The 13,977-nt window shown below is 58.6% G+C and overlaps 1 protein-coding gene across 1 annotated transcript in view; it reads right to left on the bottom strand.

Annotated features, from left to right (window-relative positions):
- HDLBP (high density lipoprotein binding protein) overlaps positions 1 to 13,977 on the bottom strand; it is a 66,377-nt gene that overhangs the window by 7,202 nt on the left and 45,198 nt on the right. The window contains exons 8-21 of the mRNA XM_029933499.1: positions 13,455 to 13,661; positions 13,192 to 13,299; positions 11,824 to 11,928; positions 11,399 to 11,477; positions 9,663 to 9,802; positions 8,603 to 8,707; positions 8,377 to 8,490; positions 7,469 to 7,555; positions 7,181 to 7,312; positions 5,357 to 5,575; positions 2,679 to 2,900; positions 2,366 to 2,584; positions 1,464 to 1,602; positions 41 to 195 (exon numbers count right to left, since the gene is read on the bottom strand). Coding sequence (XP_029789359.1) covers positions 41 to 195; positions 1,464 to 1,602; positions 2,366 to 2,584; positions 2,679 to 2,900; positions 5,357 to 5,575; positions 7,181 to 7,312; positions 7,469 to 7,555; positions 8,377 to 8,490; positions 8,603 to 8,707; positions 9,663 to 9,802; positions 11,399 to 11,477; positions 11,824 to 11,928; positions 13,192 to 13,299; positions 13,455 to 13,661 — 2,031 coding nt within the window. The remainder of the gene's footprint in view (positions 1 to 40; positions 196 to 1,463; positions 1,603 to 2,365; positions 2,585 to 2,678; positions 2,901 to 5,356; positions 5,576 to 7,180; positions 7,313 to 7,468; positions 7,556 to 8,376; positions 8,491 to 8,602; positions 8,708 to 9,662; positions 9,803 to 11,398; positions 11,478 to 11,823; positions 11,929 to 13,191; positions 13,300 to 13,454; positions 13,662 to 13,977) is intronic.

Genomic DNA, 13,977 nt, shown 5'->3' with positions numbered 1-13,977 from the left:
GGATGAGACCCAGGCACACACCGTGTGACAACACACCTACCTCGAGGGCTTCCTTGGCGGCCTCACACTTTTCCTTCCGGCCGGAGATGATGATGATGTCACACCTCCTTGGGGAGCCAGGGTCGGTGTCTTTGGTGTCCCTCCCGTCCCCAGCATCATCACCGTTCTCCTGGACTGGCGGCTCCACACTGTGAACTAGGGAGAAGGGTGGGCACAGCTCAGAGCCCTGTGGCCTGGCCTGGGCGGCAGCGGGGGCTTCACAGTGAAGCCGGAAGCCACCGGGTGGGTGGCGTGCTGCAGGGTGCCCTGTGTGTCCTAAGAGCAAGGGGCCTGGAGGCGGAGCCCTGGGCCGGGACAGGCAGCGAGGAGGGGCTGGCAAGGCAGTGGGAGGGGCCAGGGAACCCTGCACCCGCTCTGCATGTCAGGACAGGCGAGCCTCCAGTGAGCACAGGAGCGTGCTGGCAGGGCACCAGGTGGGCACGCAAACACAAAAGCAGGGCTCGCGAGCGGGACGGAGCCCGGGGGTCCATACAACTCGAGCAAGAGCGAGCGCGCGTCAGGCAGGGCAGCCTGCAGGGACTGAGAGACAGAGCAGCGAGCACAGATTCAGGGCCGGACCCAGAACGTTCGGTCTGCGGACCGCGCAGGACGTGCCACGATTCTCAAATGATGTTAAGAAAACATCCTTATTCTTAGAAAGTAGCCACTATGGACAAGGGAGGAAGTCTGAAAATTTTACTCCAGTGGCTCAGAAACAACAACTGCGTGTGCACAGAAGAGGGGCCGCAAGACAAAAGCAGCGGAATTTCACTAACGAACACGTAAACTACATCTTCATCTGGTACGACGTCCCTTCACTTGCACCCCAAACAGCCCGAGTCCTGAGGGGAAAGAGCGTCAGTGGCCCAAGAGGCTCCGGGTGGTGGCAAGCAGACCAGTCCAGAGGCAGCAGGCTGGGCTGCAATCTAGCTGGGACACCGGCGTGATCACGTGAGGTCGGACACACAGGAGGGATGCTGCTCTCACTGACCCCTCGGGCCAGAAACCTCCAGACTGCCTAACCACCCCACCCCATCCCGGGGACACAGGCAGAACCAAGTGACAAGTGAGACCGTGGAGCTGCCTGCCTCACAAAGGACAAGACCTGCCAGGCAGGGGTGCGGGGTGGGGGTGGGGAGAGGCAGCTGCAGTGCAGAGCGGGGGCGGCCTCATCACACACACCACTTGGGATCCGCGAGCAGCCTCTGAACCAAACCCATTTCAGAGGCTGCAGCGACTCTGCCGCCCTTGGCGTCCTCACTGGGTGCAAGCCCCTGGACGCCTGGAGGGCACCTGCCACCCCCTGGGCCCCCGGTGCTCCGGCAGCACATAGGACAGCCACCTGACGCCCTGCCCCCGTGGGGCAGTCTGTCCACACACCTCCTCGCCCCCTGCTCAGCACAGAGCTCACCGCTGAAACCCACCTGGGTTCTCCTCTCTGTCTGGGAACTTAATCTGAACGTTATAGTCCCGAGTAATCTGCTGAATGCGGGAACCTTTAGGGCCCATAACAGATCGATGGAACTTCTGGGGTATGGCACATTCTATGGTCACCTGGGCTTCCTGGAGGAGGTGCAGTAGGAAAGAAAAAATAAAGGCGAGGGTTAACCGTTTAGGCTCAATACAGATTTTCACCACCTTCTGCTCACTCCTCTACAGAGATTCCCATGGGCACAGATGCACACCCCCCCCTCCCCTTCTCCCAGTGCTTGAAATACAACAGGATGGACAGAGGGCCTGGGGCTGGACTTACGGGGAGGCCTCTTCCTCAGACATTTCCCAAAGATTCAAGAAAGCACTGATGACTTTTCTACACAAAATGGTGCTCGCGCTTGCTACCACTCAGGGTGGGAGTGTGACCCTCTCCTGGCTCTGTGCACAGAGCCCCTGCCCCCAGCACAAAGCATATGGTACTGCCAGCCGCTGTCCCTGAAGGGGGACCACACTAGCCAGGTGACATTTAAATGCTGTGGCTGTGACTCCATAAGGAGGCATCAGGCTTAAAGGTCAGGTCAGTACTTCCAAGGCCCCAGTAGGAGAGGGCTGGAAGGGGGCCTGGAGGAGGGCGAGGCTCTCTAGGAGCTGGTTTAGAAAACCCCTCACGTGTACAGGTGGACTCACTCCGACACGCCCAGCCCCGCCACCTCTCTCTTTCCCATGGGGAAGGAGAGGCAGAGAGAAGGGAGCTGGTTCCCAGCACAGACTGCATTTCCTAACGTGTTTTGAAAGGCTGTTGCTCAAGGGCGGTACCCTGAAGGTCAGGAACAAAGCCAGAGAGCCCAAGTCTGAGAGCAGCTGCCCCCCCACCCCTGCCCCCCGCACCTACCAGGTCCTCGATGATCTCCTGAATGCGCTTCTTGGCCGCCTCCACACAGTCCTTGGCGCCCTTGAGGGTGACCTTGTCGCTCTGCGTGCCCGAGCGTGGGAAGCTGACCATCACCCCGCCATACTCTTCAGCAATCTCCCGCAAGACTTGGCCCCGCCGGATGACAAAATGGCGGTGGTGCTTGGGGTCCACCAGCATGCAGTCCTCCACCACGTTATCCTGCAGCGTCCGGGGAAGGAAAAGCAGATGGCTCATGCCAACCACGCCTCACAGGATGGACAACCACGGCGCACTTCCCTCCGGGAAGCCTCACCAGGTTCTGGATCAGGGCCTCCAGCTCCTTCTGTGCCTCCCTGACGGCGTCCTCCTTCCCGATGATGGTGATCAGGTCCTGGTCCTTGTCCTCGGCCGTGGGGAATATGATGCGGGCTCCCGTGCTGTCACGCACCTTGCGGATCTTGCCACCCCCTTTGCCAATGAGGAACTTGTGGTATTCTGGCTTGGCTCGGATGTCCACAGTGAAACTCTTGGTTTGCTGTGGAAACCAACCGCAGACACACTGGTCTGACGCTACTTGCCTGGCCCCCTGCGCAGGTGAGGAAGAGGCCTAGAGAACAGTCGTGTGGGGCTAGTCGAGCCTCCCCGAAGCTAACGGATGGACTCCCAGACAGGAAGTTCTTACACCCCCTCTGCCATGACCGGAGACACCGAGATGGCCGAGAGCAAGCGGACAGAGAGCCCAGCCCCGCTGCTTCCCCAAGGGGACGCAACCCTCGCCAGCCACTCTCCATCCACAAAGGGAACATGGCGTGTGTGGCCGGGGGGTGCGAAGGAAGTAGGGGGCAACGACACAGCAAGTATGGCGCAGGCCTCTCTGCCCTCCCGGTCATCAGAGTGCTCCCTGTCCAGGGTTCCTCTGCTCCCACCACAGGGGAGCCAGTGTTCCAACAGGAAGGCCCCATCTCAGCCTCGGAGAGCCCGAAGCCAAGCAAGGCCCTACCTGGCACCAAGGAGCCAGGGCCCAGCGAAGGGCCTGACACGATGACCTTGTTGAGGACGCCAGAGCCTCTGGCAGGTTCGGCGAGCACACCCTGCCAGGCTGACTCGGATGTGCCCCGGGCTTCCCCTCCTTCCCTGTACCCTGAATCTGGAATCCTGGCCCCCAGGCATGAAGAAACGCAAAGGGGTCGGGGGGAGTCGGCCAGTGTGCTAAGCAGTAATAAACAAGTGAATTTTGTTATCTTTTAAATGCTGGTTTCACAAAACACCCCTGAGAGAACCTTCTATTTTCTAAAGACATTGGCAAATAGCACCGTTATTAAAAAACTCATGAGCAGGGGCGCCTGAGTGGCTCAGTCGGTTAAGCAGCCGACTTCAGCTCAGGTCATGATCTCATAGTTCATGAGTTCAAGCCCCCTGCTGGGCTCTGTGCTGACAACTCAGAGCCTGGAGTTGCTTCAGATTCTGCGTCTCCCCTTCTCCCTCCGCTCCTCCCACTTGCACTTTGCCTCTCACAAAAATAAATGTTAAAAAAAAAAAAAAAGCTAAGAAGATGACCAGCTCACCAATGTGGTAGAGAATAATAAATATATCTAAGCCAAGTAGGGCCACCCCAAAAACACAAGGTTGGTTTAACATTAAAGGAACAAGCCAAAACAACCACTAGGGCCCTGGGTGGCTCAGCGGGTTAGGTATCCAACGCTTGATTTTGGCTCCAGTAGCCATCTCACAGTTGGTGAGATTGAGCCCTGTGTCGGGCTCTGCACTAACAGTACTAAGTCTGCTTGGAATTCTCCCTCTCTCTCTCTGCTTTCCCCTCAAAAGATATTAAAAATAAAAGAAAAAGCAAACAAAAATAAATCCAACATGTATGCTTAGAGAAAGAAAAACCATGCTCCCATGTCAACAGACAGAAAAATCCTCCTACAAAATCCAACCCCCGTTCTCACAGCACGTCGGAACAACTGGTACGGCGGGAACTTCCGCAAGCTACTAACACGCGTGCACAGAAGACCCACAGCGCTCCTGCCACTTCACCGTGAAGGACTGGCCACTCTTCCCAAAGGTCGCCAACAAGGAGACGTCGTGCCCCCTCCCCACCGCTGCGCCAGCATCGCATGGAGGCCAAGACTTGTGGGCATGCAGGTCAGAAGGAGACTCAGTCCATGCAAAGACACGTCTTACACAGAAAACTCCCAAGAATCCACTAAAAAAGCTTTTGGAACTAATAACTAAACTTTAAAGCAGATGCATAAAGCAAAGTTGATATAAAAAAGTTAAATACGTTCCAATATGGGACAGTAGCTGGGAAGTGAAATGAATTAAGCAGTACCGCTAATGACGCTACAAACACAGCATCGAGGATATGAATTGGAAAAAACACAAAAGAGAACCACACGCTGCACACTACAAAACACCAAGGAAAAATCGAAGACTGAAAACAGACTGAATTCCAGAGAGGCCAGTTCCCTGAATGTGATCTTCAGATTCAACATAGTCCCAGTCAGAATCCAAGCAGGATTTCCCCCTGGAAACTGGCAAGCAGGTTCCAAAATGCAGAATGGCAGGATCCAGAACCGCTGAAGCGGCTCCACAAACGCGCGGAGCTGACGGGCTCCCCCAGCTGGCCCGACCCCACGGCGTCGTCGGGACCAGGCAGAGACCAGATGCGCGGATTTGGACAAAGGGGCAAAGGTGACTCAGTGTAGAATTTGAAGGGCGGTGGTCCCGGGACCACGTGCATGCTCGTCGAAACTCAGGGACGTGGATCTTACGGTCTGTAAGTCCTACTCAACAACAAACCCGATACACCAGACAGCAGCTTCTCTGCCGTGTATACGGGGCACTCGTTCTGCCAAGACCCCTTGCTCAGCAAGGGCACCTCAGGGACGTGAAGGCGCACGAAGCGGTCTCCTGACCCGCCACAGAGACAGGGCGAGAGTCTCCAGCAAGGGAAGGATGCGCGCCGTCACTCGCAGGCACAGGGCTCACCTTCTCCTCCGCCAGGTGCAGGAGCTGCTTCTTGGCCTTCTCCACATCCGAGGCGGGGCCCCTGATGACGACCGTGTCGCTCCCCGAGCCCTCCACGGGGAAGTGGATGTGCACCCCGCCGCACTCCTCCATGATGGAGCGGATCAGGCGGCCCTTGGTGCCGATGAGCGAGTTGTGCAGCCGGGCGGGGATGGACACCTCCAGCTCGGCAATGTTTGCCTGGAATGACATGCGGTCCGTGAGCACCGGGACGCGGGGCCCAGAGCCCGTGCACGTGTGGGGGCGCGTGCACATGGGTGTGGGGTGGGGAAGGGGGGCCTGCAGGCCCATCAACCAGGGCTCTCCTCCTTCGGTTCTCTTGGTGCCCAAGCAGAGACACGACCGAGGTGCCCATGGGTCAGCTTTCCCTGCTGAAACCACATTGCCCTGTCCTGCCTCTAGTCGACGGGACATGAAGACCGGGGTTACCTCCCACAAGGAAAACAACGCTGTTCAAGACACTGCAGACAGAGAGCAAACGAGGGGGGCCTGATGACTGCCCCAGGCCGAGGCTCGCCGGGCCGGCAGGTCAGAGGCCGAGGGCAGGGAGCCACGTGGAGGCAGAAGCCCCCATGCACTGGACGCTGCTCTCATGCTGCCGTGTGCAGGAACGGCCGAGGCCCGGGGAGGAGCCGCGGACCACTAGAGGGGATCACGGCACCATCCACGTGTCAGGGTGTGAGTGGCCTCGCCCCAGCAGCGGGAGGGAAGGCCCCAGAGCAGGCACTGCTGTGACCCAACCTCATGTGTCTTAAGAGTGAGTTCACAGAAGAGCAAAGTGTTTCAAAGCCCCTGAAGACTACCCAGCATCCAACAAAGCAAACCTCCTGACTTCGGGCCCAAAGAAAAACCAGCACATGTGCGAAGACAAGAGAAAACGGCCTCAGTGAGAGAACAGAAAACAACCCAGAAATGACACCGACACGAGAACCAGTGGGTTGAGGGCCTCTGGGGAGCCCAGGTGAGCATCCCACTCGGGACTTCAACTCAGGTCGTGATCTCACGGTCCTCATAGCGAGCCCCACATTGAGTTCCACGCTGGGCCGTGGAGCCTTGTATGGGATTGTCTCCCTCTGCGTCCCCACCTTAAATTAAATAAATAATAAAACCAAGAACCGGGAGAGGGAGGGCCGCTAACACTACGAAAGGCATTTCACGACCCTGCATTCGGTCAAGAGGCAAAGCAGGGGCTGAGCGGGTCAGATGTAGAGACCCCACTCCTCCAACCGAAGCCTCCCGAGCGAGGACGTCCAAGGGACGGGCGCGCTGGGCGGCCACAAACAGATCAGACACTGCAGACAGGCCTGAATTCAAAGAAGAAAACGCCCCTTCTCCTTCCCACTCAGCACAGCGCTGAACCACAGCTCCCGAGTCCCTCTCAAGGGCAGAGAGAAAAAAAATACTCAAAAACAGTGGCCCCAATTTTTCCAGAACTGATGACCATGCTGAACTCACATATCCAGGAAAGCTCAACGAACCCCAGCAGCACAGGAGCAGGGCCCCCAGACACGGCGTGAGTCACTCAGAGCCTGTCAGGAGCCAGGACTTCATGGACACACACGCCGTAACTCACCAGAGTGCATAACTTTCAACATCAGTTTTTTACACATTAATTTTTCAGAAATTGAAAAAATGTCATTGTAATGCCTGCAGGACATGATTTCCAGGCACCCGAGTCCAGGGGTCCTGCTTGGATCTATCGGCGAGTGCCGCTCAGAGGCCAGCATGCTGCGGGGCCGTGGGCCCAGCCCCAGGCCAGCACCCTGTCACCAAACACGCCATTACCAGGTCTTTCTGGATGGACAGGATCCGGCTCCGGGCCGCCTCGCAGTTGGCCCGCTTGCCCGTGATGATGATGGTCTCCGAATTGCTGTTCTCTGCTGGGAGGTCGATCTTGGTGTTGCTCTCTTCTCGGATCTACAAGCAGACGGCACCCCGTGAGGAGCAGGCCTCCCGGGGGAGAGAGCTGGCGCTGGGGGGCTGGGCAGCTCCTCCTTCGAGGCCAGGCCAGGATGGCCCGGGCCTTCGGGGCAGGCTGAGGGGAGCCCGGGTGCAGCCAAGCCGGCCAGTCACCTTTTTAATGTTCGCGCCTCCTTTCCCAATGATGTTCTTGTGAAATTGCTTGAAGATGGGAACAGAAATGGAGTAACTGTTCTCCACCTAGAAAGAGAAGGGACGGCGCACTTAGCCAGCACGCAGGAGCGGGAGCTCCCTTCCTCCGCCAAGGACAGGAAACGGCAGCAACTTCGTCTCCCACTATCTGACCTCTGACCTGCAGAGGCTCGTCACGAGAATGGGTGGGGGGACAACTTACTCGGCAACCAGCTAACGGGGCGGCTGACGGACGCGAAGCCACCTTTATTAAAGTAGCTGGCAACACCCCTGCCATCCGTCCGGTGCAAGTTTCACCACGAGTGTGCAGGGCGGGGCCAGAGCTGGCCGAGGGTCGGTGGAGGCCAGGACACCAGGCCGGGGGAAGCAAGCCCAGAGCACACCTCAAGGTGACACACAGACCCTGCCACCCTCGGGAACCCCACGCTCCAGGGCAGTGTGAATGCGCTCCGCGCCGTGGTGCCGCCACCAGCGAGCGAGGCCGCTGGGAGACGGGGCCGAGCCCCACTAGAGACGACAGAAAGCAGGCGCCCCCCACCGGTGAGCAGCCTCAGCACTTCCCAAGCCACCCGTTCCCATTCCAGCTCCCAGGAAGGGAACTGCCTGTGCGTGCCTTTCCTCACCGGACGGCACAGCCTATCTGAGTGGCCGAGGCCCCTCCAGGACCCAAGGAGCCTGGCGCCCACTGTAATTCCGCAGAACGCAGACAGCCTCTGCCAGCCTAGCACACAGGGCTACGAGCGAAGGCGTCACTGTGGAGACGGCAGACCAATCCCGGCCCCGTGTGCTTCCCCAAGCTGGGACACGTCCCCCAGGTCCCTCCACCGCCAGGAACTCTGCGTCACAACCAAGGAGGGAAGCGCCCCTACCAGGTCTGCCACCATCTTCTGCATGTACTTTGTGCATTTTTCCACCTCATTCTTGGGCCCTCTGAGTTGGACAATATCACTTTTTTGTGCTGGGTCTGGAAAGTTGATGATAACCTGGAACAAATCATCACAAATTCAAGTTCAGTGACCAGTAATGACTGGATTCCAGAACGGTGCCAATCGCTCCCTCCTAGAGGACTCAAGAACGCCTCTGGGAAACCCTTACCTCCGGGAACTTGTCCCGAATTTCCCGGATCCGTTCACCCTTCTGGCCGATGATGGTGCGGTGGAACCGCTGCTCGATGAGGAGGTCCTTGGTGCGCTCGTTCTCCTAGAGCCCAACGTGGGGGGCGGCGTTAGCGGCAGGGGGCGCCCGCGAGAGGACGCCGGCACTCCCCGGCACACGGGCGGGGCGCCCTCCTCCCACAGCGAGCACACGCAGGACCCCAGAACCCCCAGTGCGCGGCCTCGCTCCACGCGGACGAGAACGAGACGCCCGGCACAGCGCCCTGCAGGCAGGGGTCCTTCCGGAACACAGAGCGCATGATCAAGGCTGGTTCGGCGCAGGCAGTGAGCCCGCACGGCTGTGGCTCTCACCCACCCCAGCCGCCGCACTGACACGCCGCAGGAAAACACACAACGGAGAAAGCAGAGGGGGGACTACAGAAGAACACGAGCAGCCAGCCATTCAGCCCTGGGCGGGGGGATTCTAGGTCAGACTGGCAGGCTGACAGAGAAACAAGGGTTCAGTAATCCCAGAGGCACCAGACACCCCAGACCAAGGGAGCCCCGGCAGCCCGCCAGGGCTCAGCGGCCTGTCCCTCCTCTGGATGCTGAAAGGCGTCTCAGGGACTCTCACGTGCAGCCCAGGCCGACGATCGCGGCTGCGTGGCCATCTGCATCTGCCTCACGATCAGGAGAAACCCACCAGCACCGGCAGCTTAGCCGGGGGGAGGGGGACTTCAGTCCAGCAGCGGGAAAGCCCCCACCAACCTCTAGAGTTGCAGACAACCACAGAGCAGGGACTTTCAACCTGGGCTGCACACACGAGTCCCTGGGTGCTTCTGAGAATCCAGAAAATCCATCACGGTCCCCGGAGTTGGAACTCAAACCATCCCAGACTCCGGGGTATGGCCAAGGCCAAAACCCTGCCGCGGAGCCAGCCCCCTGCACAGCACCCGGGCCCCAGCAGGTCAGAGCCGCCCCAGAAGCGAGCCGGTGCTGTGCTCCAGGACCGCACGGGAACGCGGGCGCGCCGCCCCGGCAGGGCCCGGCGCAGGTCTCACCATCCGTGAGGCGAGCTCCAGCAGCTCCCGCTTGGCCTGCTGCACGCCCTGCGGGTCCCCCTCGATACGGATAAGGTTGCTCTTCTCACTGTCGGGAGGGATGCGCACGGACACCTTGTACTGGTCTTTGATTCTGTTTACTGAAGAACACACAAAAAAACACGCTTCAGACTCAGAATCTAGTATGTTCCACCAGTGATCAAGTACCTGGACAATAGGACTAAACCCCCAAATACCTTCACCAGTCACCCTACAAGCAAAGGGGGTGATCCGGCCACCAATACAAGACCCTCCACTCTCACGCGTGGCCATCACCTGGATGGCACACAGGTGCCACCCCAGGAGCGTCAGGGACACACAGCTCGGCGGAGGAGGCTTCGCTGGCCCGGGCTCGGCGAGGCCTTAGAACACTAGGTCCTGGGGCTTCTAATGCGGAAACGAGTTTGGGAACCGAACCACTGTTCTCAAGTCACAAAACTACTCTCAACAAAAGAAAAATAACAACCACTGAAAACCAGAGGCTTCCCATCAGCTGACGAGAAGAACGCCTCCCAATGACCAGCTGAGGGCTCCACGGAGGCCGTGCTACTGCCCAGAGAGACCCCACGGTCAGCTCAGATCCAAATCGAGACTGCACTGTCGTTGCAAAACAAGTCAAGTTGAAAACCCTCTGTCACCTTCTTTGGACAGAGCCCAGGGTGTGCAGTCAGAGACCCAGACCCCAGAACCTGGAGAGGCCGCCCCCAGGAAACAAGGCCAGCATTTTGCCCAAGCTCCTCAGGGTCACTGAGGAGGGCTGTGAGCACATACAGAGAGGGCCGGGGCAGGTGCTGTTCCAGTATGGAACCACAGAGCACAAGAGCCAAGGACTCAGAAGCAAGGCAGGAGGTTCATGAATAAAAAAGAGGGAGAGAACAGAACCGGAAGACGAACGGAGCTAATGTGACCCACACTGGGGGCCCCACGCTCCTGGTGAACAGACCCCAGCAGCGGGTGCAGAGGTACGCGCTCTTACACGAAGACACCCCAGAGCTCACCAACACATGCACAACCGCAACGACAGTCGCGCTGCGGCACACTCGAGCTGTGAGCAGCAGGTGCTCCGTCTGTGCACTCTCGCTGGGGGCCACGGGCCCCGGAGCACCAGCCTGACCCCAACACGGCACAGCTGACATGCGCAGGTTACCGTGAACAAAATGTGGACTGTATCAGGCAAAAACCAGAGAGGGCACACTCACAGGGGACCCTGTCTGTATGGCCGCGTCCCTGCCACCTAGGGACGAACCCGGGGTGGGGCGTGTGCTGCCCTCTCACCTCCTACTAGCGGTGGGACAGGGACAGGAAGAGCACCGTGACTCCTGGGGTCGCCGCACCAGTAAACCAGGCCAAGGCGCGTTTTAGGAAACACCCTTCTGTGGGGCAGAGCCCACGCCGAACACCACTGCCGGGGAACCACATGTGCGCTCCTGATCACACAGAGCGCACCCGGGCAGCCGCGGCACCGCGTGCCCACCGGAACCTCCCTGTGTCCTTGCAGAGCCCCACCAGGTGCCCGTTCAGGAGTGACTAGGAAACCAGTGACGTCACCCCATTGCACTCAGGTGAGCCTTCACCATGACTGACCAGGAGGGTCACGACCACTTCTGGACCCACCACAGCCTTAGGAGAAGACGAGTGTGAGGCTGTGACCCAACCCCAACCCCAGGGCCACCCTCGGGGCGGTGGGTCGCACTCACTGTTGGCCCCGCTCTTCCCGATGAGGTGCCTGTGGAACTTGTGGTCCACGTTGATCTCCACGTAGTCCATCCGGGTGATCTGTGGGAGGGGCACAGAACGCGCCCAGACACAAGCTCTGGAGGCCACATCAGCCAGAACCAAAGACCAGGAGCTGACAGCTATTGCCGTGGTTTGTCACTCAGCTGTCAGGCACTGTTCTGAGACTGCGCTTCTGGCCCCTTCAAGACACTTCTTCAAAACAAGGTCTCCTCCGTCCATGAACTTCCTGGCCGTGGCCAGCTCATCATTGTTTCAGAGCCCGTTGTGCAGCCCTGGGCTACCCCTGGTGTCCCCAGGCCCACCTGCACGAGGTCTGCCTGGAGCAGGGACACCCCAGCCAGGCCCCTACTTCCCCAGTACCCACAGTGTGCACAGGGCACCTTACCAGGTCTTTGACCATGGCTTCGATCTGTTCCTGGGCCACATTTACATCCTCCGTGGGGCCTTCCAGAGTGATCTTGTCCTCCCCTTCCGTGAACTCGATGTGAACCTGCCACATCACAATGAAGGAAGAGGTGGCCAGGACAGCACAGCGGCGGTGTCCTGAGAACGAGTGAGTGCTTTCCTGGGGCAGCAGCCAGTCCCAAGTGCCCCACAGAAACGCCACGTCCACAGACCCCACAGACGGCTGGAAAGGGCAACTGGGGGACAGCTATTATTTTGGTACTAAGTCCTGTGATCTAATCGTCTCTGCCTCACCAAATACGGGAACTGTGAAATCCTTCACAACGTGCCATGCCGACCACCAAAACCACAGATGAAAAGCACCTTAGCACCACTTTCCCCATTCCAGGTCCACTCTTCTTTGCTTGTGTAAAAGAATGAGACAAGTATCGGGGCGCCGGGGGGGGGGGGGCTCAGTCAGCTGAGCGTCTGACTTCGGCTCAGGTCGCGATCTCGTGGTTGGGGAGTTCAAGCCCTGCCATCAGGCTCTGGGCTGACAACTCAAGAGCCTAGAGCCTGCTTAGGCGTCTGTGTGTCCCTCTCTCTCTGCCCCTCCCCTGCTCGTGCTCCATCTCTCTCTCTCAAAAATAGACATTAAAAACGACCAAACGACCAGACGAGGATCGGAGAGAAACTCTGAACCCAGAGAGCTGTCTGAAGGTGGTCCAGAGGCAGGGCCAGCCCTGTCCCCACTTAGGACACGCCGGGCAAGAAGGCGACATGTGACACGGCCATTGCTACAGGAGAGCGGCCCCAGGAAGCAGCTGCGTCTGTGTGAACCAGGACTCCCGGCCTAAGGGGAGTGACTGAGGAGTCCGCTGGAAACCAAGTGTGAACAGAGACTAGTACAGCGGACGTGCTCTCGGGCACGTCACCAGGGCAGGGTCACGGGCAGCTGCGCTCTCCTCCAGGAGAGTGGGAAGATGCCAAGAACAGAGGCAGAAAGCATGAAAAGGCTGTCATGTCACACTCCACACAACCAGTGCACGTGTTTACTCTTTCACGTTTACAGACGGAACTGTCGTGAAGTGACTGTGCCCTGATAAATGAGACCTTTCCTAAAGTCTTCACTGCACCTACCGATACACCAAGCTTCTGATTAATACCATCAAAACAAGGACAGTTATCTCAAATTTTTTATTGTGTTCTTCCTCAGCTAACCATATAAATGACGGTCACAAAGAGCCACTGATCTTTAAACCTGTGCCACAGTCTTCAGAGGCACGCCCAGAATAAACGGCAATAAATGTGAGCAACAGAGCAAGATCAAGAAGAACTCAAAAGGAACACATTTGCGAGGCCCCCTCACCTTGGGCATCTGCTGAGTGATCTTGGCCAGGTTCTGCCCTTTCTTGCCAATGATGAACCGGTGAAGCCAGGAAGGAGCAGAGACAGACGACACCGTGAAACTGTTAGCCTAGGAGACCAGGGGGCAGAGCGGTGGGTCTGCGGAGTCCAGCTGGCGTGTTCTCGTGCTCCCCAGAGCTGGGCACGCGCCCCCTGGGTACGGTCCCCGCACCTGGCGCCCTGCCTCGTACGTAGCAGCTGGCACGTACTCTCGGCGGCAATTACCTTGGCATAGACTTCGGTCAGCGCCTGCCCCAGCTTCTCAGGCTCGCCACGAAGCGTCACGGTCTCTGAGGCGCTGTCCGAGGGCGGGACCTCCACAGACACGCCCGTCCTCTCCAGGACCTCCTGTAAGGAGTTGCCCTTGGGGCCGATGACGTACTTGTGCTGGGACTTCTTCACCTCCACCGCGATGGTCGTGGTCTTCTTTTTCTAAGTAAGAGCACCATGAGGGAGGGTCAGAAGGGAGGACCCAGGAGTAACGGGGTAGAAGAGGCAGAGCCTTACATACTCGTGAGCCCTCACAAGTGAAGACGGGGACCAGCGACCCCCAGAACCTCCTCTGGTCAAGGACTGGGTTTCGTCCTCACAAGAATCACCTGAGAATTTAACTCAAGTGCATGTCCAAAGAGGTGAGGATGCCAAGTCCTTGCCCCGCCTCAAGGAGCGAGGCTCCGACCTCACAGACTATGGCGGGGGTCACTGCTGACAGCTAGCTCCCGCGTGTGATCGGCTCTGGGGGCTACGT

This window comes from Suricata suricatta, chromosome 3 (assembly GCF_006229205.1).
Source record: "Suricata suricatta isolate VVHF042 chromosome 3, meerkat_22Aug2017_6uvM2_HiC, whole genome shotgun sequence".
In the NCBI taxonomy this organism is placed as follows: Eukaryota; Metazoa; Chordata; class Mammalia; order Carnivora; family Herpestidae; genus Suricata; species Suricata suricatta.
The sequence above is the reverse complement of the archived record's forward strand: the minus strand, read 5'-3'. Positions and strand labels throughout refer to the sequence as shown.